Source organism: Scyliorhinus canicula, chromosome 17, assembly GCF_902713615.1.
Source record: "Scyliorhinus canicula chromosome 17, sScyCan1.1, whole genome shotgun sequence".
In the NCBI taxonomy this organism is placed as follows: domain Eukaryota; kingdom Metazoa; phylum Chordata; class Chondrichthyes; order Carcharhiniformes; family Scyliorhinidae; genus Scyliorhinus; species Scyliorhinus canicula.
The window spans coordinates 86,369,691-86,392,350 of NC_052162.1; the positions used below are offsets into that span (position 1 = coordinate 86,369,691).

The 22,660-nt window shown below is 47.5% G+C and overlaps 1 protein-coding gene across 1 annotated transcript in view; it reads left to right on the forward strand.

Annotated features, from left to right (window-relative positions):
- Positions 1-14,719, forward strand: part of LOC119952395 (transmembrane protein 182-like) — a 54,466-nt gene extending 39,747 nt beyond the window's left edge. Inside the window, exon 5 of the mRNA XM_038776116.1 lies at positions 13,788-14,719. Coding sequence (XP_038632044.1) covers positions 13,788-14,014 — 227 coding nt within the window. The 3' untranslated portion in view covers positions 14,015-14,719. The remainder of the gene's footprint in view (positions 1-13,787) is intronic.
- The last annotated feature ends 7,941 nt before the right edge of the window (positions 14,720-22,660 follow it).

Here is a 22,660-nt window from a genome sequence, read left to right on the forward strand (position 1 = left end):
GAATGTCCTTCGAAAATGCCTGCAGCATTCGCAAGATTCACTTGTGTCGATATCATAATTTACTGTTTGAGCACTTTGTTGAGAGCCCCCGATATATGATCTATTTTCAATAAATGAAAAAATGAAATTGGCTCTTGCTTTTGTTGTTAATGTATTTGGTGGAAGATCAGATGCAAAGACATGTGGAAATGTGTCTGGTTCAGGATGATGGCGCACAGATATCTTGAACCCAACAAAGAGCTTATAGACACTTTGCACTGACTTATACCAACCAATCCATCGCATTGTTGGGCACCTTGAGAGGGAAACGTTTATTCATGCAACAGATGAGGTCTAGACGGCAGATTTCCTCTTCCTCCAGTCACTGTTAACGTACAGTTTAATTAATCTGGTAGCATAGTATGAAATCATTGTTCCCTCATGCATTTAATGGTAGATGGGGAGATAAAGCTAACCATGGATAGAGAGAAGAACAATCTTTACACAAACCTAATTTGTGTCTTTGAATTATCCTAATTAACATAATCAATATTCAAATACCTTAATCGGATCATTTATGGCCGTTTTATCCTTAACGTCCTAATTATGTCATCATGTTTTCTAAAGTTAGGGCTTCTGAGTGTTGAGTTACTGTGGAAAGTCTTTTTCCTAATTCGATTCGCATATGCAAATTGTCTAACTTGAGAATCAAATTAATAGACTTTTTCATTCCGCAGGCTGAGCATTTCTGTTCATTTTCATAAAGATACCCCCAACATTTTCAAATTATATGCATAAACTATGGAAAGCCCTGGGCGCCTGATGATTTAACCATTTCACAGACAAATTAAAGTCAGAACACGTGCGTGTTCTCCCCTCTACCTGGCGGGGCGGGCCGAGGACTGGCGTGAACCACTCTGGCGTCGGGCCACCCGGCAGGTGCGTAAATCTCCACACCTTCAGGGGCTAGGCCGGCGCCGGCAGTGTTGGCGCCGCGCCAGCTGCGCGGAAGAGCTTAGCGCCGTGCCAACCGGTGCCGAAGGGCCTCTGCCGGCTGGCACGAGTTGGCTCATGCGTCAGAGCAACAGCGTGTGCTGGCATCATCCCAGCGCATGCGCAGGAGGGTTCTTCTCTGCACAGGCCATGGCTGAGGTTGACAGCAGCTGGCGCAGAGGGAAAGAGTTGCCCCACGGCACAGGCCCGCCCGTGGATCAGTGGGCTCCAATTGCTGGCCAGGCCATCATGGGGGCTTCCTCCCGGAGCCAGATTCCCCCCCCCGTGCCCCCCCCGAGAACTTTGCAGGCTGCCCGCAGAGCCAGGTCCCACTCGGGACCGGCCGAGAATGGGCAGCCACTTGGCCGATCGCGCGCGGAGAATCGCCGGTGGGGGGGGGGGGCACTGCCAACGGCCACCGACCGGCGCGACGCAATTCCCGCCCCCGCCTAAAAAACGGTGCTGGAGAATTCGGCAGCTGGCGTCGGAGTAGTGGGGCGGGATTCTCCAAGCTGAGACTGAGGAGCCAGCACAACAGACCACTGGAGTGAACATTTCAAAAGCAAATAACACTTTGCTGGTACTGTTCAGTTTGATCTTGTTTGAAGAGAACTCTCAAGCGGAGTGCCACATCTTGTTCACGGCAAGGCATTAGATCATTATACTTTCACAGTCATGCCTTGGTTCCTTCCTCATTCCCCAGGCCCACCAAACGAAATGAAAGGAAAATAAGAATGCTGAAAAATCATGACCTTTTCATGGCCGAGATTTGGATTGGATTTGTTTATTGTCACGTGTACCGAGGTACAGTGAAAAGTATGTTTCTGCGAGCAGCTCAACAGACCATTAAGTACATGAAAAGAAAATAAAAGAAAATACATAATAGGGCAACGCAAGATACACAATGTAACTACATAAACACCAGCATCGGGTGAAGCATACAGGGGTGTAGTGTTAATCAGGTCAGTCCATAAGTCTGGTAACAGTGGAGAAGAAGCTGTTTTTGATTCTGTACGTGCGTGTTCTCAGACTGAGTCAGCGAGATTCTCCGACCCCCCGCCGGGGCGCAGAATCCCCGGGGGGCGCGTGACTCCTGCCCCGACGCCAGCTGCCGAATTCTCCGGCGCCAATTTCCGGGCGGGGCGGGGATCACGCACACTGCGCATGTGCGCGATCACGCCGGCCCTTTGGTGCATGCGCTAACTCGCGCCATCCCTTCAGCGCTGGCTGGCGTGGCGCCAACCCCTCCGGCGTCCACCTAGCCTCTGGAAGTGCGGAGAATTCCTCACGTTCGGGGGCTGTTGACGCCGGAGTGGTTCGCGCTGGTTTTCCCGCCAGCCTGGGGACTTAGTCCCCGGAAAGGAGAATCCCGCCCAATATCTTAGATTTATTATCTTCTGCCAAGAATGAGGCTCAGGACACAGTGATATTTCCCTGCATTTGACTATCACCCACATTCTTGACTGGGGCAGAGGATTTAAACCTTCATCCTTGTTATCCAATGTGAAATTGCATGACACAAGCTGACTGCAATCCAAATGAAGGGAAAACATTTTGACATAGTTTTTAATACTCATCAGTATGGTTTTCATATGAATGGTATGAATGGCGTGGAACTTCAACACTTCTGCTGAATGACAATAATGTGGTGCTTTGAAATTCCAAATGGGAGCAGATTAGGGTGAAAAGGTATCATCATTCATATTTCACTATTGTTGGATGAAAAAACCTGAGACTCCCGACACAGTAGTAGTTTGACAAGAGTTGCATATTCCCTCGAGGTAAATGCCTCTCGAGGACAAAATGAAATGACAAAATATGATGAAGGGCTCCCTGATTACCAGCCCAGTTTTGAACCCTGTTGGGACTTTTCCACGTGTGTGGGCAACCTGAGACTCCCAGACTCTGACCTACCGTACTTATTAACAATGATATATTTGCAATTTTGAACAGGCAAATAACGACTTGGCACTGTTTTTGTGCAGGCAAACCCGTATCTGGGCAGCACGGTAGCACAGTGGGTAGCACTGTTGTTTCACAGCTCAATTGTCCCAGGTTCGATTCCCTGCTGCGTCACTGTCTGTGAGGAGTCTGAACGTTCTCCCAGTGTCTGCGTGGGTTTCCTCTGGGTGCTCCGGTTTCCTCCCACAAACCCCGAAAGACGTGCTGTTAGGTAATTTGAACATTCTGAATTCTCCCTCTGTGTACCCGAACAGGCGCCGGAATGTGGCGACTAGGGGCTTTTCACAGTAACTTCATTGCAGTGTTAATGTAAGCCTACTTGTGACAATAAATATTAATGTTATTATGTAGAAAATTGAGAACCAGGGAATGGTGGGAGGCTAGGCATTCACGCAACACCTGCCATTAAAAGCAACTTAACGCTTCTGAAACATTTAAACATCTATTAGATGGTAGAACAATGAACTGTCTTTTATTCCCACTGCTTACTGTGTGATAACCATGAAGTAATGAACCAAATCGGAACCGTGGCAGGAGAACAGAGCCATGAGTTCACTCAATTACCCTTCGTATTGAGAAATGCAGAATCTGACTGCACAGAAAGAGGTCATTCAGCCCTCGTGTCTGCCAGTTCTTTGACGGAGCTATCAAATTGATCTAACTTCTGGTGTTTTTCTCTCTCCATAGTTTTGGATTAGGGTCAAAGTTGAATTTAACTACAGGGGCAGCTTTGAGTCCGTTTATCTTGGACAGAGACAGATATTGCCAGCATTGCGTTCAGTTTCGATCTAGTGGTTGCACACGCCTGGGATTACTAACACTGGGCGAGATTCTCCGTTTGGTAGATGGTTGACGCTGGGATTGAATTCCCGTCCTGTTGTGGGTGCCATTCCCGGAGCAATTCAGGACATGCTCATGGGCCGTGAATCTAGAGCAATTCTCAGTCGCTCGTGGGGCCGGAATTGGCGCTGGAGAGCTTGAGCTGCTTATAAGCATTCCACTCCCCACACATTCTCATTTCAGCCAAGATGATGGCCCCGTGAAGAATTTGCCCCTGGTTTACAGATGCGAAGCTCAATACAACCCTGAATGCGGTAAAGGAGAAGCGGGACACTCTTTTCCTCAGGGTGGGCAGAAGGCTGCCGCCCATGGATGTGAAGCGAGCCTGGGTGGAGGTGACAGAGGTGGACAGTGCCCTGAGCCTCACCAGGCGGCGTGGCACTCAGTATCACAAGAAGATGTACAACCTCATTAGGGCAGCTTGGGTGAGTCACCACCTGGCATCACTCCCGTCCCTCGCTCCTCACGTCACCACCTCGGCCCACCCCCTCTCCCACACCCGTAGAGGCCAATCAAAACCCATCTGCCTGCACCCCCCTTGCAACCCATCCTGCACAAAATCCCAGCACTCATATTGTCCTCCTTGGCCAGGTGCCTTACACACACATGCCACCAGCTACAGATTCCCCATATAATCTACCTCCTTGTGTCACACCATGGCTTTTATGTATTGTCCCGGAAAAGACAGCCCATAACAGGAGAGAGTGGGAGAAGACAGGAGGGGGCTTCCCGCACCTCAGGGCTCTCATCCCTGCTGAGAGGAGGGCGATGGAGTCACTGGGGAGGTGCAGGAGAGGACCATCGCTGAGGTGGAGGTTGGCATGAGCCCCAAATGCAAAATGATACCCCTATGGCAAGTGAGTCACCCCTCTCCCCCAGACCACTCCTTCCCAAGATCTCACCATGTGTCTTGTCTTTTGTCTTCCAGGATCACCATCAGAATAAGCTGGGCTGTCTGGGGTACCTAGCCCGCAACATAACCCACATGACCAGACCTGGGATGACACTGACTTCTTGGCATTGCATTCACCTGCACCCTCCACCATCGCAGAGACTATCACCTCAGTGGGGCATTTTAGTGATGAGATACCTGGGTCACTTTCTGCTGCACATGCTGTACATGCTGCAGCACATCAGGTGGGGGTAGGGACACCCGAGGGAGTGAACTGTCGGAGGGCTGCCGTATCCAAAGAACAAGCTGTAGTCAGGAGCAGTGTCCTGCTTCTGGAAAGAATGATCCCAACACTGTTGGGGATGCAAATGAAGAGCCAGGATTTATAGGAGGAGGTGTCAGCAACATTCTAGTGCCTGCAAGTGCAGCTGCAGGAGTCCAACGGCATTCAGACGCAGGAGACGGTGCCGACATTGCGTGGTAACTGGGCCAACACTGAACAAGTGGCTTCCGCTGTGGAAGCCTTAGGTCAAAACGTCACAGCCATGGGTCAAGATGTCCGAAGCTTGGGGCACACTGTACGGTTGCTGGCTGAGGCTGAAACCAGGGGAGCCCAGTCACAGGCAGCCGGGCCTACATGTGGCACTCCAGAGCTTGGCCCATTCGCAAATGGTCATGACTGAGGGCATCAGGAGCATTAGCTGGGTGCTGACTGACCTGGGACAGGCACAGAGGGACATGACCCAAGCACAGTGGGACATGGCTCGCTCGTTGAAGGACGTGGCCTAGTCTCAGTGCTCCATGGTTGACGGCATCGGGACTCTGGTTGAGGCGAGGGTGGGCCTCCAGGACTAGCAGTGCCAGGTCATGGTAGAGCCCCCGGAGCTCACTCCGGCCTCACCTCTGTCCCATGGAGTAGCACGGGGGCCATCGAGAATCCCAAGAGAGGAGGAAATGATGGGTTCCGTGCCGGTGCCTCCTGCAGGGGAGGTGCTGGAACACCTCAAAGCTTCTGAAAACCCCCTTCCCCCCCACCCGACACTGGTGCATCTCATGGGCAGCAGGCAGAACTGTGTGGCACCTGTGAAACCCAAAGGTCAGCCAGGCCCATCCAGATCTAGGCCCTCCAGAGAATTGCCGCTAAAGGCACCTCAGATCAGAGGGTGAGATACGAAGCAGCCCACCTCCAAATCTAGTGTGCTGTCTGGGGTCACACCTAGAAGGAGCGGTAAGCCTAAGATAGGAACGCTAGTTACGTTGGCACGGGTGAAGCACAAATGTTAGAGGTTGGGATCAGAGCACAATAATGTCTATAGTCACTATTAAACACGTTTTCACCAATATTCTGAGTCTCAATCCTTTGTCTGAAGGGTGTGAGGGATGGGCGCAGAGGTTGTGCCGCGTGTGGGGGGGAGCGGGCTGCAGTGTGGGGGGGGGGGATTGTGGGAGGTAGGTGGTGTGGGTGTTGGAGCATGGCATGGGGAATCCCCAGGACAATTGAATGTTCCACCTGGGGTCACCCTTACAGGCTGCAGGGAACTGGGCCAGAAGCCTGAGGCGCGTTGTAGGACAGCTTACCTTGTGAGTGACCCATCACCGCTCACCATCTCCATAACCGCCCCCCATCCAGAATGTGCAAACTCCACATGCAGAGTGACCCAGAGCCGGGATCGAACCTGGGACCTCGGCGCCGTGAGGCAACAGGGCAATAACCATGCACAATTACCACTATTCCCCCATACCATCCCCCAGCACCTCTTTTTACACCCAGTCGCCCCCTCAGACCCCAAAAAGAACACAAAGAACCCCCCCCCCCCCACAAAACTGACATGTTACAGTCCCTTAAAGAAGTTAATAAACAACCTCCACCTTGTGGAGAACCCCTTCTCCATCCTTGTATGGTGAATTTGATTTGTTTTCTAGGTGTTGGAACTCTGTCAAGTCGCTCACTCATGCCCCCCCCCCCCCCCCCCCCCCCCCCCCCCCCCCCAACATTTCAGCAGCTCCAAGTCCCGCCAGCCCAACAAAATCTGTCTCCAGGCTATCAGGGAGGCAAAGGCTACCACGTCAACCTCTCTCCCCACCTGCACTCCCGGAACAATTGCAATTATAACCAAGCATGCTAGTACTGGTTAGGAGCTTATTAAGATGCAATGTAAGATTTCCCTCAGAAACGTAATTAATTGTGACAACTCCAGCTGCGCCTGGTCATTACCTTGAACATTAAAGTGTGTGCATTCCTATGCAGTGCCACAATCGTACCCAGTAGAGCAGTTAATGAGTGTACAATGTTTTCTGTAACAGGCATCTTTCGGCAAGAGGGTGATGAGAAAGAATTGAATGAACCCTCGGTCTTTGTCAGTGATTACAGAGCACATTCTCTGGTTGCATCTGACATGGGAGTGGCATGTGTGTTTGGTAGAGTAAAGCAATCAGTGATCATCTCCCAAGGTAGAACATAGAACATAGAATATAGAACAGTATAGCACACTATAGGCCCTTCTGCCGATGATGTTGTGCCGACCATTTATCTTAATCTAAGATCAAACTAACCTACACCCCTTCAATTTACTGCTGTCCACGTGCCTGTCAAGACTCTGACTCCACCACCTCCACTGGCAGTACATTTCACGCACCCACCACTCTCTGTGTAAAGAACCTGGGCTGGATTCTCTGCCCTGCCACATTTCGGTTTCGGCACGCAGGCACATGCTCCGTTACGCCAGCTGGTCAATGGGGTAACCCGTTGTGGGACAGCCCCACGCCGTCGGGAAACCCCCAGGCTGCTGGCAAAACAGAGCATCCCGCCGGCGAAGAATTCAGCCCCCTATCTCTGACATCACCCCTATACCTTCCTCCAATCACCTTAAAATTATGTCCCCTCGTGACAGCCATTTTGGCCCTGCAGGAAAAGTCTCTGGCTATCCATTCTATCCATGCCTCTCATCACCTTGTACACCTCTAACAAGTCACTTCTCTTCCTTCTTCATTCATGTGAGAAAAGCCCTAGCTCTCTCAACCTTTCTTCATAAGACATGCCCTCCAGTCCAGGCAGCATCTTGCTAGCAGGAAGTTGGACAATCTTTTCTTCTGAATGTCCTGCTCCCCTTAGTTGATCAGCAACACGCTCTGCAACACTTTAAGTTGTTAGACAATGCATCAGGGAAGATATGATGTGGAGATGCCAGCGTTGGACAGCGGTGAGCACAGTAAGAAGTCTTACAACACCAGGTTAAAGTCCAACAGGTTTGTTTCAAACACTAGCTTTCGGAGCACAGCTCCTTCCTCAGGATTTTAACTCTGGGAAGATAGGCTGAGCAGATATTCTTCCCAGCTGTATCGCCAGTGCAATTTGTAAGTATAGTAGTGCAGCCTGACCATTGGATGTTGTCAAAGCAAAGTTATAACTGGGACTGTGTTACACACGGCCTGCTTTACTTCAGTTGCATTAGACAAATGAATAGCAGTGCATGGAATTACATGCTAAAAGTCTTTACTGATCTCATATGGTCTGGATTTAAACTTGCTTTCACAACTGATTGAGTTGGTGAGGAAAATCCAATGTTTTGTCTTAATGGGGTCTTGCGATACAGTCACATGTCTATTCAGTTTGCAATTGCTGAAGGCATAATTTATTACGGTGCCAGCTGTTGGTACTCTTACCTCTGCGCCAGAAGCTTGGGACTGCAAGTCTTACTTCTGGAACTTGAGCACAAGTCTAACCTGGCACTCAAGTGTGGTATTGAGGGAGTGCTTCATTGTGGAAGGTGCCAACTTTTGGATGAGATGTTAGCTGAGGTCTTGTCTGACCCCTCAGGTGGGTCCTGTGGCGCTATTTCGAAAAAGGGCAGGGGAGTTGGCCCCAGTGTCCTGGCCATTATCTAGCCCTCAATCAACATCACAAGCACAGGCTATCTGGTTATTTCCACATTGTTGTTTGTGAGGGCTAGGTGTGTGTAAACTATTCACCATGTTTTCTACATTACAAAACTTCGATTGCACTTTATTGGCTCTAATTAGAAGTTCGAGGTCAGTAAAGTCACAAGGGAGTTTAGTAGGATTGGATGCTATTTATTTTAATGCAAGGAGTCTGACGAACAAGGCAGATGAGTTGAGGGCGTAAATTGAAACATGGGGGCATGAAGTCATTGCTGTTACTGAGTCATGGTTGAGAGAGGGACAGGTTTGTTTGTTCAGTGTTCCAGGATATAGGGGGTGGGATTCTCTGATTCTGAGGCTGTGTTGACACTGTCGTAAACGCCGTCACGTTTTAAGACGGCGTCAACAGGCCCCGAGGATCAGCGATCCTGTGCCCTACAGGGGGCCAGCACGGCACTGGAGCGACTCACACAGCTCCAGCTGCCGATACCATCATCAAACGGACGGCGTGGGTCTGTACATGCACGCTACAGCTGGCGCGAATTCACGCATGCGCACTAGTTGCCTTCTCCGCGCCGGCCCCGACGCAACATGGCGTAGAGCTACAGGGGCCCGGCGCAGAGTAAAAGAGGCCCCCACCAGGAGAAGCTGGCCCGCCGATCGGTAGGCCCCGATTGCAGGCCAGGCCACGGTGGAGACCCCACCCAGAGTCGGACCCCCTCTCCCCTCCACCAGGCCGCCCCCCACAGGATGAACAGCGAGGTCTCGCGGGTAGGACTACATGTGAACGGCACCAGCGGGACCCGGCCTATTTCGGCGGCCACTTAGCCCATCCTGCGTGAAGAATTGCCGGGGGGGGAGCCGTGTAGAGCGGCAATGGGGCTGATTCTCCACTCGCTGGAGAATCGGTGGATCGGCGTTGCGTGAATCACGTCACCCCCGGCGATTCTCCGAACCGGCCTGGGGTCAGAGAATCCCGCCCAGGATCTTAAGGCGAGACAGGGAAGAAGGTAAAAGAGGATGGGGTGTTGCAATTTTGATCAAGGAATCAATTACAGCTGTAAGGAGGGGCTATATCATAGAAAACTCTTTAAATGAAGCTATATGGATAGAACTGAAAAACCAAAAAGGGGCAACCACATTGTTGGGTGTATTCTATAGGCCCCCTGACAGTCCAAGAGAAATAGAAGAGCAGAAATGTGTGCATATTTCAGGGAAGTATAAAAGTAATAGGTTAGTAATTGTGGGGGATTTTAACTTCCTCAACGTTAGCTGGGGTAGTTATAGTGTGAAAGGTTTAGAGGGAGCAAATTCTTAAAATGAGTCCAGAACTTTTTAGGTAATGAAGTCAGGTAAGTGTTTGAAGTGTCATGGAGGAGTATTTTGCAGGCAACGATCCTAACTTCATTAGATTCAAGGCTGTTATGGAAAAGGACAAGACGGGCCTGAAATCAAAGTTCTAAACAGGGGAAATGTTATAAGATCAGATATGATTTGGCCAGATTGGACTGGAAGCAGACACCTTTAGTTAAACCTGTGACAGAAATGTCAGACACATTCAAGAAAGAAATAGGGAGAGTACAGCATCAACATGTTCCAACAAAGAAAAAGGGTGGGACCAACAAATCCAGTGAACCCTGGATATCGAGGGATATGCAGCATTGGATAAAGAGAAAAGGGGAGGCTTTTGACAGCTATCGGGGGCTCAAAACAGCAGATGGCCTATAGGACTATAGAATGTGTTTGAGGGAACTTAAAAACGAAATTAGGAGAGCAAAAAGCTGGCATAAAAGAATACTGGCAAGTAAAATAAAGGAAAATCCTAAGTTGTTTGTACATTAAGAGGAAAAAGATAACTAAGGAAAAAGTAGGGTCCATTAAGAATCACAGTAGTAATTTGTGTGTGGAGCCAGAGGATGTAGAGGGTTCTATCGATACTTTGTGTCGGTATTCACTAATGACAGGGACAATAATGGTATAGAAATCAGGGAGAAGGATTGTAATAAAATCTTTGAAGGGGTGACCAGGTGTGTAAATGAGGGCAATGCATCTGACGTTGTCTACTTGGACTTCAGCAAGGCTTTTGATAAGGCTCCACATGAGAGATTGATTGTGAAGGTAAGAGCCCATGGGAGCCAAGGAAATTTGGCAAATTGGATCCAGAATTGACTAAGAAGCAGGAACCAGAGGGTGATGATCATGGGGTAAGCCTGTGACTGTGGGATCTACAAGGATCAGTGTTGGGGCCCTTGATGTTTGTGGTTTCTATAAATGATTTAGACTTGAATGTAGGAAGGTTGATCAGTAACTTTGTAGATAACATGAAAATTGATGGGATGGTAAATAGTGAGGAGGATAGCTTTCGATTACAGGAGGATATAGATGGGCAGGTCAGTTGGGCTGATCAGTGACAAATGGAATTCAATCCGGATAAGTTTGAGGTGATGCTTTTGGCCAGGAGAAACAAGGGGCAGGATTCTCTCAGTCCATGCCGGGCGGGAGAATTGCCGGGCCGGCGCGAATCACGCGACGCCGCCCTGTCACTGGTCCGACGATTGGTGGGCGGGCTTATCCTATTAGCGCGGAGAAGGCAACCTTGCGTGCACCAAATCACGGCGGCAGTGGTGCGCATGCATGGACCCGCAGCGCCTGTCCTGACGCCCGTATCAGGACAAAGGATTTAGGGGGTCTCTGGAGGCTTCCTATATTTAGTGGTTCTTTGGGAGATGCAGGTTGAGTCACCCCCGTACTTGGTGGAAAATCCAGGGGTGGGGGGCTGATTTGCGATACGGGGGGTGGGGGGTGGAGAGCTGATTTGTGATGCTGCGGGAGAGGCAGCATAGGACCTAGTTATCGGGCCACCCGCTCAAAATGGCAGCCCATTCGTGGGATTCCCTCAGGAACCCCTCATCATCCACGGCATGCATAAATTTGGATAGTGAAGTGCTTCCTGGCGGGAGAACATACTCTCCCAAATGGAGAGTCCCGGTGATTATATAAATGTTCTCCTTTGTTGTATCTTAGCAAAAGTGGAAAAAAAACTTCACACTTTAAACTGGTTTTAAATACCTCATTTCACTCATTTGCATATTGTGAAGAAACCAAAAGCACTTGAGAATTTCAGAACTGCACAAGTATTTGATTAGATCGGCCCATACTTGCTTAAAGTTGCAACTAGAGTTTATTCTGAGCCTAACATTAAGATTTAGGTAGCACAGAACATTAATGAGCTGGCACGGTCAGCACTCTTGCACCAAAATTGGTTAGAGAACTATTGGTTAGTTCTCTACATCTCTCACCCCATTCTCCTTCACTCGGAACCATCTTGCATTTTAAAGGGCCAATAAAAATAGTGCCAATCGACATAGGTTCTCCTTTTTACATTGAATATCCACATCAGTATCAAGGGAAGGTGAAAGAACCATTTGAAATCTCAGTAGATTCGATTCAAGCCTATCAAAGCCAGTCATAAGATCTCTTAAGAGGCCTGGAAAGAAATGTCGCTCTTCTGATCAAAATCACCAACTACAACTGTCATCAATGCTGAAACACGCCTATGGTTCAGGGCCAGCTGCTCAGTGACTCATGTGATTTCTATGTTCATTCTACTCTGATCCAGGTCATAGACCAGGAATTACTATCAAATTAGCAAACTGACACATGCACCATGCATTTTCTGTGGGCGGTGGGATTTATTTGGCAGCTGCCAGTAAACTGGAGGCAGGAATGCATTTAAGCCTCTTGCTTTGAACTAAGTATTGACTGATAGAATAGCCTTTCAGAGCACTTGTTCAATCTGGTGATGAATAGAGGGTACTACTCCTCCTTCAGGGAAAGTAGCATCAATAGGTGCATGTCTGAAAATCTTGCAAACAGACATGGCTCTTGGGGATACTCCTGGATGAGCACCTCATGCATTCAGAGTGACATTGACCCATCTCCTGCTTCATTGCGATGAATAACTCACCTTCTGACCCCTCAAACCCTATCCACCATCTGCAGGGTACAAGTCAGGAAAGAGATGGAATTTTCTCTGTGTTCAAAGGAGTCCAGCTCCAACAACACGTAAGATGCTCAACACCATCAAGGACAAAGCAGCCGGCTAGATTGGTAGCCCATCCACTACCTTAAAGTTTCACTCCTTTCACAACTAGCACAGGGCTAAATCGTTGGCTTTGAAAGCAGACCAAGGCAGGCCAGCAGCACGGTTCAATTCCCGTACCAGCCTCCTCAAACAGACACCGGAATGTGGCGACCAGGGGCTTTTCACAGTAACTTCATTTGAAGCCTACTCGTGACAATAAGTGATTTTCATTTCATTTTCATTTCATTTCATTTCAAATGTGTACCATCTGCTAGCTGCGCTGCTGCAACCTGCCACCGTATAGACTGTAGCGATTCAAGAAGGTGGCTCATCATCATCTTCCCAAGGGCAATCAGAGATGGGCAATAAACAGTCACACCCCGGAAATGAATACAAAAGTGCTCCACATGTCAGGTGATTAAATCTTCAAGAATTCCTCTGATCATAGTTGGCAACCCAACTCCGTTTCGACCCTACTCAGCTTTGACAAAGAATCATCCAAACTCAAAATGTTAGCTCCTTTCTCTCTCTACAGATGATGTCAGACCTGCTGAGATTGTCCAGCATTTTCAGATTCCAGCATCCGCACTGATTTGATTTTACCTACGTTGGGCAGGATTCTCCGGTCCCCCAGTTATGTGTTTCCCAATAGCAAACCATTCGCTGGCGGCAGGATTCAATGTTCCCGCACTTGTCAATAGGATTTCCCATTGAAAACACCCAACGTCACCAGGAAGTCCGCGGATGGGGGTACGCTTCCAGCAAGAAGAGGGAATCCCGATGCTGGAGAATTCGGTCCTCTGTTTCTATTTTGATTTTTAGAGTATAATAACTGCTTTTAAAAATAATAATAACCTTTTATTGTCACAAAAGTGAGATTACTGTAAAAAGCCCCTCGTCGCCACATTCCAGTGACTGTTCGGGTAAGCTGGTACGGGAATTGAACCCACGCTGCTGGCCTCGCTCTGCATCAATGAGTATTGCTGGCATTCTCCCATGTGAAATTTCTCAGGTTTTCCCCTGAGAGCCATCTTTCACCAGTGACAACATATAGCCGCTTACCTGTAAATCGCAGCAGTGTTCGTTTCAGCTCCTGGTCAATGTACAATTTATGTCAAAATAAGAGCAGCTGTTTCAATGGAGTTTTTTTCTTTGCAGGAATTTTATTTTCCATCCTGATATTTCTGTTCGTGATGTGGAAGGAATTTGTGGTGGATTTGGAAAGATACATACTGTTGGAGAGAAGAAAGGGTTGCACAGATATCCTTGTTCACGTGCAGTATGGATGGTCCTTCATGTTTGCAGCTGCTGGAGTCCCATTGGCTCTACTTTCTGGACTGCTGTTCTACCTAATTGGCCGTACCATTGAAGCTCACAACAAATAAGAGATGGACGCTGATGTCTGGAGCGATAAGCTCTTGTGCGGTGCTAGTTTCATTACATGCAGCGGGAAATCAAAAATAGCCATCAGTGCTCCAACCCATTTGAGATTACAGGACAGCCCATTTCAATTCTTAGATTCATGCAAACATACGAGGCAAAACCCGGCTCTATTTTCAGAGAATTTGTTTGGGTTTGGAGTTGCATCACATTTGAAAACACAGGAATTCACCTTGATGACATTGGCTGTACTCGAGAGGACCTTTAAGTCTCTCGATTAAAGTTGGTCACTTTAGCAACTGCTTCACACATTGATCTGACATTTCTTGTTCCATCGTTTTAATTTGGGCATGAACCCCATGAAATAACTGACAGAGAAACGTCAGTCAACTTAATCGATTCTTCGCCCATTAGTATTATCAAAAAGTATTTCTCAGCCTTTAAGGACATGTTTTTTGCATTAGATTTCATTAAAAAAACCAAACAAAAACTGAAATTATGGTTTCAATAATCCTTTCATTCCATGACATTCTGCAAAAAGAAAAATGCTATTTTGGATATCCCAGCTGTTACGTGTGTACCCCTCAGGAACATTAAGATATATTTCTTATTGATTTTCATTCACAGCATCAAATACTATCTGAACGTTTTCTGTTGCTTTGATTCAGTGATTGGTTGATGTGGAATAAAAGCTTCACAGTAAAATGGCAGCTGACTTTGATGTGTTTTTGACCAGATATTTATTCTCAGGCTCTACTGCTAAAGTGAAAATATGCCCATGTATTTAGATCTACGACTGTTAATGTAACATATTCTGAAGATAATTCGACAATGCTTCAAAAGCAGACAATTATTTAACAGGACTTTTGTTGGGAGGCACGTGGCGCAGTGGTTAGCACTGCTGCCTCACGGCGCCAAGGACCCAGGCTCGATCCTGGCCCCGGGTCACAGTCCGTGTGGAGTTTGCACATTCTCCTCATGTCTGCGTGAGTCTCACCACCACATCCCAAATATGTGCAGGGTAGGTGGATTGGACATGCTAAATTGCCCCTTAATTGGAAAAAAAAAATTGAGTACTCTAAATTTATATTTAAAAAAATAATAACATGGCTCTTATTGTCCAAAAAAACTAGCTGGTATGATAACGTTGGTATGTTTAAATCTGCTCTTCAACTTTCCAGCTCTTTGCAGCATGATATCAATATTGTAATACCATTTTATCAGAAATGATCTTCATTGTGCAAATGTTTAATGCTTGTTCACGTGCGCAATGCAAGCTTACTAAAAAACTTATGTTTTGTACCACTTTTGGGAGCGTTGCAAAGATTATTGCAATAAACATTGCTTGGAAAATGGTAAAATGTAGCTTGTGCGACATTTATATACAAAACAAAATTCACAATGGCTCTAATCCAGATGTTGAATGGAAATGGCAGATTTTGCAGGGGAGGAAAGCTGCACCACAACACAGCAGAAACTCAGGCAGTGGAGAACACATCCAATATTGAGACATGCAATTGCATCAAACTGAAGGCAAAGCTGCAGGTTGCATCCTTGGCCCTCATAGGTACATGAATGCGTTACGGTGGGTGATGTCATCACTCAAACACTTAAAATGGCCATGTTCAACTTCTCTAAAGAGTACCCAATTCATTTTTCCAATTTAGCATGGTTAATCCACCTACCCTGCACATTTTTTGGGTTGTGGGGGCGAAACCCATGCAAACACGGGGAGAATGTGCAAACTCCACATGGACAGTGACCCAGAGCCGGGATTGAACCTGGGATCTCGGTGCCGTAAGGCAGCAAAGCTAACCACTGTGCCACATGCTGCCCCACTTCTCTATCCTTTAACATTCGCGCAGAGGTGAGCCTCTTTATTTTACATGGGGGACACCTCTATCAAAATAATAGGGAGGAGTTCCCAATAATATCATTTCCAGTCTACTCGGTGCCTTCCACTAATTCTTGTTCACAGTGTGTGAAGGTTCTCCAAAACACAATGTAAGTTTATCTTTGGGCGTGAATGAAGATTTTTGACACAGCCAGATGGTCAGCAATTTCTGGCACCAGAGGGTAATTGGTTCTGGGAAAGTATGGAAAGTCATTGCAGGTCATTTCAGCATGTGCATTGGTCAGTGAAAGGATAACAAGTCGAATTGCAAAGGACAACAGGTCCTAAAGGCCTTGACCATGTGAAAGATGAAATCTTCAGATTTGTTCATGCAGGCTTTGAAGTGGAAATGACCTCCATCAAATGGTAAGTGTCGCTAAATTATGGGGCGGAGTTCTTCAGCCGTTGGGATTCTCTTTTTCCACTGGCAGAGCAATCCCGCCAGTGGGTTTCCCGGCGGCATGAGATGGCCTCAATTCGAAATCCCATTGACATGCGGCGGGAAGAGAGAATCCCGCCACTTGCAAACGGCGCACAGCCAAGAAACACACGGCTAGGGGACAGGAGAATCCAGCCCCTAATTTAGTGAATGGTGAAGCTTTGTTTTCCTGACGCAACAAAAACCAAGCAGGTTTACCTCACACCATCAAACATTATCTCGTGTGAATTATGGTACCTTGGTGTGAAGAGTTGTGAAAGTTGATTGTTGTCTACTAACGTAATTCCTTTCCTTTTTTCGCAGATAGAGTTTTCAGCACAATCCAGAGATAATCATTCCATCTCCCTGCACAAGAAAATTGTCGAATTACAGACATCAGCCTAGATACAATCATCCCAGATCAAAAACATTGGCTGGGATCTCTCGCAACAGCCGATTAATTGGTACAAAGGAACCAGCATTACCGTTAAGAAAGATGAACTGGGTAGATGAACTGTAGTTTCTACAGATCAGAAACTGTGAGTGCCTCAGCAGGAATGAAGACGTTACGAATGACGTGTGTGTGTTGTGTATGAAGAGGATGTTAACTGGAACATTTAGACAAGTCCATGGATCAAAGATGGGAGAACATTGATCTCTCTTTGATGTGGCTGGTCTGTTAAACTTCAAAAGGACTATAATGCAGTTTAATGCAGAAGAAAATTTCAAATGTCATAGTGCCTGCTGAACAACAATTGAGCTACAAGGGACCGTTGAGAAAGGGATTGCAATGATGTGCATTTGGATCCTGCAATCTTCCATCTTAATCAGATTTTTGGAACAGGTAATGCCCTAGACCGGGCCTTCAGATTGCAATTTTAACCCATTCCCAAATGGGGAAACCCACCCTATTTTCCCAGGGGAGGAAGACAAGTGAGAGGTGAATGGAAGATGATTCACTGATGCTCTCTTGGGATGGAAACATACCATTCGTATCTGGTATGCCCTGCACGTGACTCCAGACCCACAGCGATGTGGTTGACTCTTAAATGCCCTCTGAAATTCAGTCAGTTCAAGGGCAATTAGGGATGGGCACTTAACCCTGGCCCAACTGGCCCCACATCCCATGAATGAATAAAAAAAAAGGAGAGGCCAATTGTTGACCTGGGAAGTCATGTGCTCACAAGATTCAGTAATTCTTTGTGCAAAGCGGTTCTTTGTCACTTAGGTGTTGCAGCATTTCAGCGAACCACAGAAGGAATAACTGGAACAGACTGCCAAAGATTTGCATCCTTACTCCCTTCGCTCACCTGAATTCCTTACCAATGAAATAGCCATTTGCATTATTGAAACGCTACAACTATTTAATACATTTTGTCGGGTCTTGCACTGAGACCCAAATAATGGATCTAGGCACTTCCATCTTTTTTCATAGAAATCATAGAATTATGGAAAATCTACGACACAGAAGAAAGTCATTCAGCTCATCGTGTTCGTGCCGGTTTGGCACAAAGTTGCCTGGGCTAATCCCACCTTCCTGCATTAGATTATTAACCCTGCAATTTTTTGCTCTTCAAGGAGACATCCAGGTTCTTCAACAGATATGGGGATAACGGGAAAAATTGTGCAAGAAATAGATGATCGGCCACGATCTGTTTGAACGGAGGAGCAGAATTGATGGGCCTAATGGCCTACCCCTGCTTCTATTTCCTATGTTCCTACTTCTTAAACCTGCTGACAATTGCTCCCTCTCCCACCTTTCAAACAGTCCGTTCCAGGTACGCCGCTGGGTGAGAAAATGCTTCATCCACTCTCCTCTAATCCTTCTATCTGTTACTTTAAATCAATACGTCTTGTGGTAAACCAGTGTGTAGTAATCCACGGGAGGCAGGAGCTCAGTCACCACACCAATATTTATTTATAATAACGATATTACAGGAGCAGCTACAAACAGTGCTGCTAGCAGTCCAGTCAACTTAAGGTTGGCTCACAAAGCCTACACAGGTGATTATATGGGCCCCCTCAATGAGCTATCATTGAGGGAGCTCACACTCCAATTGGCCAACCAATAAAGCCAATTGGAGTTCATTACACACTATTACACCTATATTAGCTGATGTAAGGTAGGACCTGTACTACAGGTTCGCCGGTAGCCCCTGCCTGCTGGCTCCGCCCAGTAGGAGGAACGTGTCCTCTATTCAGCAGCCATTTCGCCAGCTGCTGTGGGAGGCCACACATCTTACTGCAATAAAGCCACAGTTGTATCCAACCTTAGTCTTTGTACAATTGATCGTGCATCACGTCTCTTCCAATATTCTCGGTGCAATTTCAACTGATGATGTGATATAACGTGCCAGGATATTTTGGAGGTAGAATTACAGATGCAATGACGAAATATCTTTTATTTCGTGTCTTTGACACCTTGTGCTTTTTGTGGCAATGTAACAAATCCAAGGTTTTGAAGTTTGCTCTTGTTCATGTAAGAGGCCTTCACAGTAGCCATCGTGCTCAAATAAAGTAGATGCGCAGGCCTCATTTGGAATGGAAAACTATTTTCAATTGAAGGGATTTGGCAATGATCAGTATTAGATTATTATGTGCTTTGCAGATTTCCTACACATTGAGGCAGTAGAAACCTCAGTAGTTCCAGATCACTGGCTTTCCAGATAGTGTCAGAATGTTTTTGTGTACAGCATCTAGGTACCGTGGATTTGTGGAAATGCTTTTGCATTGAGCGTCTATAGCTTTGACAATTGTTGATTCACTGTTTTGGGAAAAAAAATAAATGAAGCATGAAGAATGCACCGTGAAAGCTTCAATCACCTTCATACAATTCAACACTGTGCTTTGATCAATGGCAACATAATCTCAGCCAGCAGCTTGGAAAAGACTGGAGCCAACAAAAAAATTCAAGGCAGATTTAGCTTTCACTGGCACAATAAGAGTGATGATATTCATATAAACACTCTCCAGATGTGGAGTCAACTCATACCACAGTGCTCTGAATCGACATCTTCTCATGTATTACCCTTTCACCTGAACAGGCAACTCCTCAGACCCATTCTTCCTCATGCTGTTCCTATCGCCCTGTTCTCAAACCAACTTCCCCGTGATCATCCTCACCTCCCTCCTATGTCCCCTCACAGCCACACTTACTCATCTTCCTCTTCAGGGTAAGTGTTAGCTGCAGAAATTCCAATCAAGGACATAATAGGGCAGCACGGTAGCATAGTGGTTAGCACAATGGCTTCACAGCGCCGGGGTCCCAGATTCGATTCCCGGCTTGGGTCACTGTCTGTGCGGAGTCTGCATGTTCTCCCCATGTCTGTGTGGATTTCCTCCGGGTGCTCCGGTTTCCTCCCACAGTCCAAAGATGGTAGGTGGATTGGTTATGCTAAATTGCCCTTAGTGTCCAGAAAAAAAAGGTAAGGTGGGGTTACGGGGATAGGGTGGAAGTGTGGAGATAGGGTGGGGTTGGGTAGGGTGCCCTTTCCAGGGGCCGTTGCATACTCGATGGGCCGAGTGGCCTCCTTCAGCTCTCTGAGTCTTTCTGTGATAATGCAAAGTGGCAAACGAGTTGGGATGTAACATCTGATGGGAACCTTTATTCATGTCACAAGTTGCACACAATGCACACAAGCTGCTCCACAATAATGAACAAAACAGTTGGTTTGTCATGGGGTGAAAGACAGTTCCTCCTAACATTTAAGAGACATGGGATAATCTGCAGAAATACTTCTCACTTTGATGCTCACACAGAGAACATATTGATTATTGACAGATATTCTCAGTAGATCTTTACAACTGCATAATCCAAATAGATAATACAATTAACCTTGTCCGGGATCATTTGATGCAGGCACGGGATTAGCAGCGTTTCCGTGGGCTCTGGCGCTACTCATCCTTTAATCCTTTCATTTATCTTGTTTACGCAGCACATATTATGAAAGGCGGCACGGTGGCACAGTGGTTAGCACTGCTGCCTCACAGCACCAGGGAACCGGGTTCAAGTCCAGCCTCGGATGGCTATCTGTGTGGAGTTTGCATGTATGTAATAATAATCACTTATTCTCACAAGTAGGCTTCAATGAAGTTACCGCGAAAAGCCCCCAGTCGCCACATTCCGGCGCCTGTTCGGGGAGGCCGGTACAGGAACTGAACCCGCGCTGCTGGTCTTGTTCTGCATTACAAGCCAGCTGTTTAGCCCACTGTTTAGCCCACGTTCTCCCCGTGTCTGCGTGGGTTTCCTCCAGGTGCTCTGGTTTTCTTCCACATTCCAACCATGTGCAGGTTGGGTAGATTGGCCATGCTAAATTGCCCCTTAATATTCGAAAAGGTTGGTGGGGTTACGGGGTTACAGAGATGAGGGGGGAGGAGTGGGTCAAGGAAGTGTTCTTTTGAGTGGTCGGTGCAGACTCGACAGACCAAATTACCTCCTTTGCACTGTAGGAATTCTATGATGCCACCTAATCCGGGAATGAATACGCCATGGTATGTCCCTCGAAAAATTCTGCATAATTGTTGAAGAAATGCTGAGGAATCCGAAGAAAATTATCAATTAAAAGGGAGCAGTCAGATGCAACTGTGGTGGAGCTGACTCCTTAAGACGGTACTCTGGTACTCTCGAAGGAGTTGCAGTTGCTGACTCCGAACGTCATTAAAGTAATTGACAATAAACTCGGCTTGTTAGCACAGAATATTAGTGCTCACGAGACTGAGCTGCAGAATACTAATAAGAGGCTCGATGAAACGGAGGGGAGAGAATCCTGACTGTCAGAAATGCAACTTCCTCAGCTGAGGCCCACGCAATCCTTGGCAAACCAGCTTTGTGGGATGGCAGAAATCCTGGAGGATCTGGAATACCAAGGCCAGATGAAAAATCTCAGGTCGTTGGTTTGCCAGAAGGAGTGGAGGTTAAGATTCCTGTAAAATTCTTTGAGAGCTGGTTGCCATGTTTTCTTAAACTGGATGCGAAAGCTGGGCATATTAAGCTGGAAAGGGTACATCGTATCCTGTCTTTGAGACCGAGGGACAATCAGCGCCCGGGCCCATAATGATCTGTTTTCATAACTTCGGAGATCGGCAGAGAGTGTTGGAGGCAGCGAGGCATGGTGGAACCTGGTTCTATCAGGGGGGGAACGAGGGTCTCTTTCTTCCAAGATTTCTCAGTGGAGATACAGCAGAAGTAAAGGGGCTTTGATGAAGTTAGAAAGCGACTCAAGGCTGGCAGGGTTAATTATGCTTCATCCTGCAGCACTGAGAGCGGTATCCGACAACTCTGTTAATTTTAATAAGACATTGGATAATCCACCTATGTCTTTGGCTCATGTGAATGCCATGAACGCAATAATTTGGAGTAACAATCTGCAGCTCATTGTAACATCTGGATGCTTTCCCTGTTCTAATGCTTCATGCCTGATCTTATGTTGCTATTTATCATGTTCGCAGGGATATGTTACCAGTTGAGCGCTATATTGAATATTTTATCCTTACAAATCTCAGGGACTTCCATTTATTTTGAATGGAAAACACCCTTCAACGTGCGCCTTCTAGGTAAGGTGGTATGGAAGAGGGCTGCGTAAAAGATCTATCTTTTCTTATTCTTATCCGTACCTTATGATGGTAGTCTGGGGTGGGATGGTGGTGCAGTGTTTGCTGCTGCCTCACGGCGCCAAGGACCCGGGTTCAATCCCCTATTTAATGGCACAAGCTTCATGGCAGGACTGGCTGTCCCGTCAGCTGCTCGCCGGAACCGTGCTCGGTAGCTCTCAGCTAACAAGGGGGAGCATTTCATAAATGCAGCCTCAGAACAAACTGCCAGGCTGTACACAACCATGGCACCACGCAGACCTGCTCCATGCTTCAGGGACGCCGACCTGGACAAGGTGCTGGACACCGTGGAGGACAGGCGGGACACCCTGTTCCCCTGAGGCGGTCGGGGAACCAGGCACAGAGCTGACAATGCTACCTGCCAGGCAGTAGCAGCGGCCATCAGTTCGGGTAGCGTGACCAGGAGGACTGCTGACCAATGTCAGAAGAAGACCAATGACCTCCACTGGGCTGTAAGGGTAGGTTAAATGCAGCTCTCTGACCTCTGGCACACCCACCCCTCCACAACAAGGTGTCAGCTTGCACTTTGCAACCCCTCCCCACACAAGTCACCGCGGTTGCGTGCCAGCACACCCTGGAACCTACGAGCTCACCCTTCCGCCTATCAGCACAGCCCCTCCATGCCCAGGAGCGGTGCCCATGCATGTTACCTGCCTTTGACACCCCCCCCCCCCCCCCATTCCCACCCCATCCCTCAAGTGAGCGGCTCACAAGTCCCCTCCCTGTCCC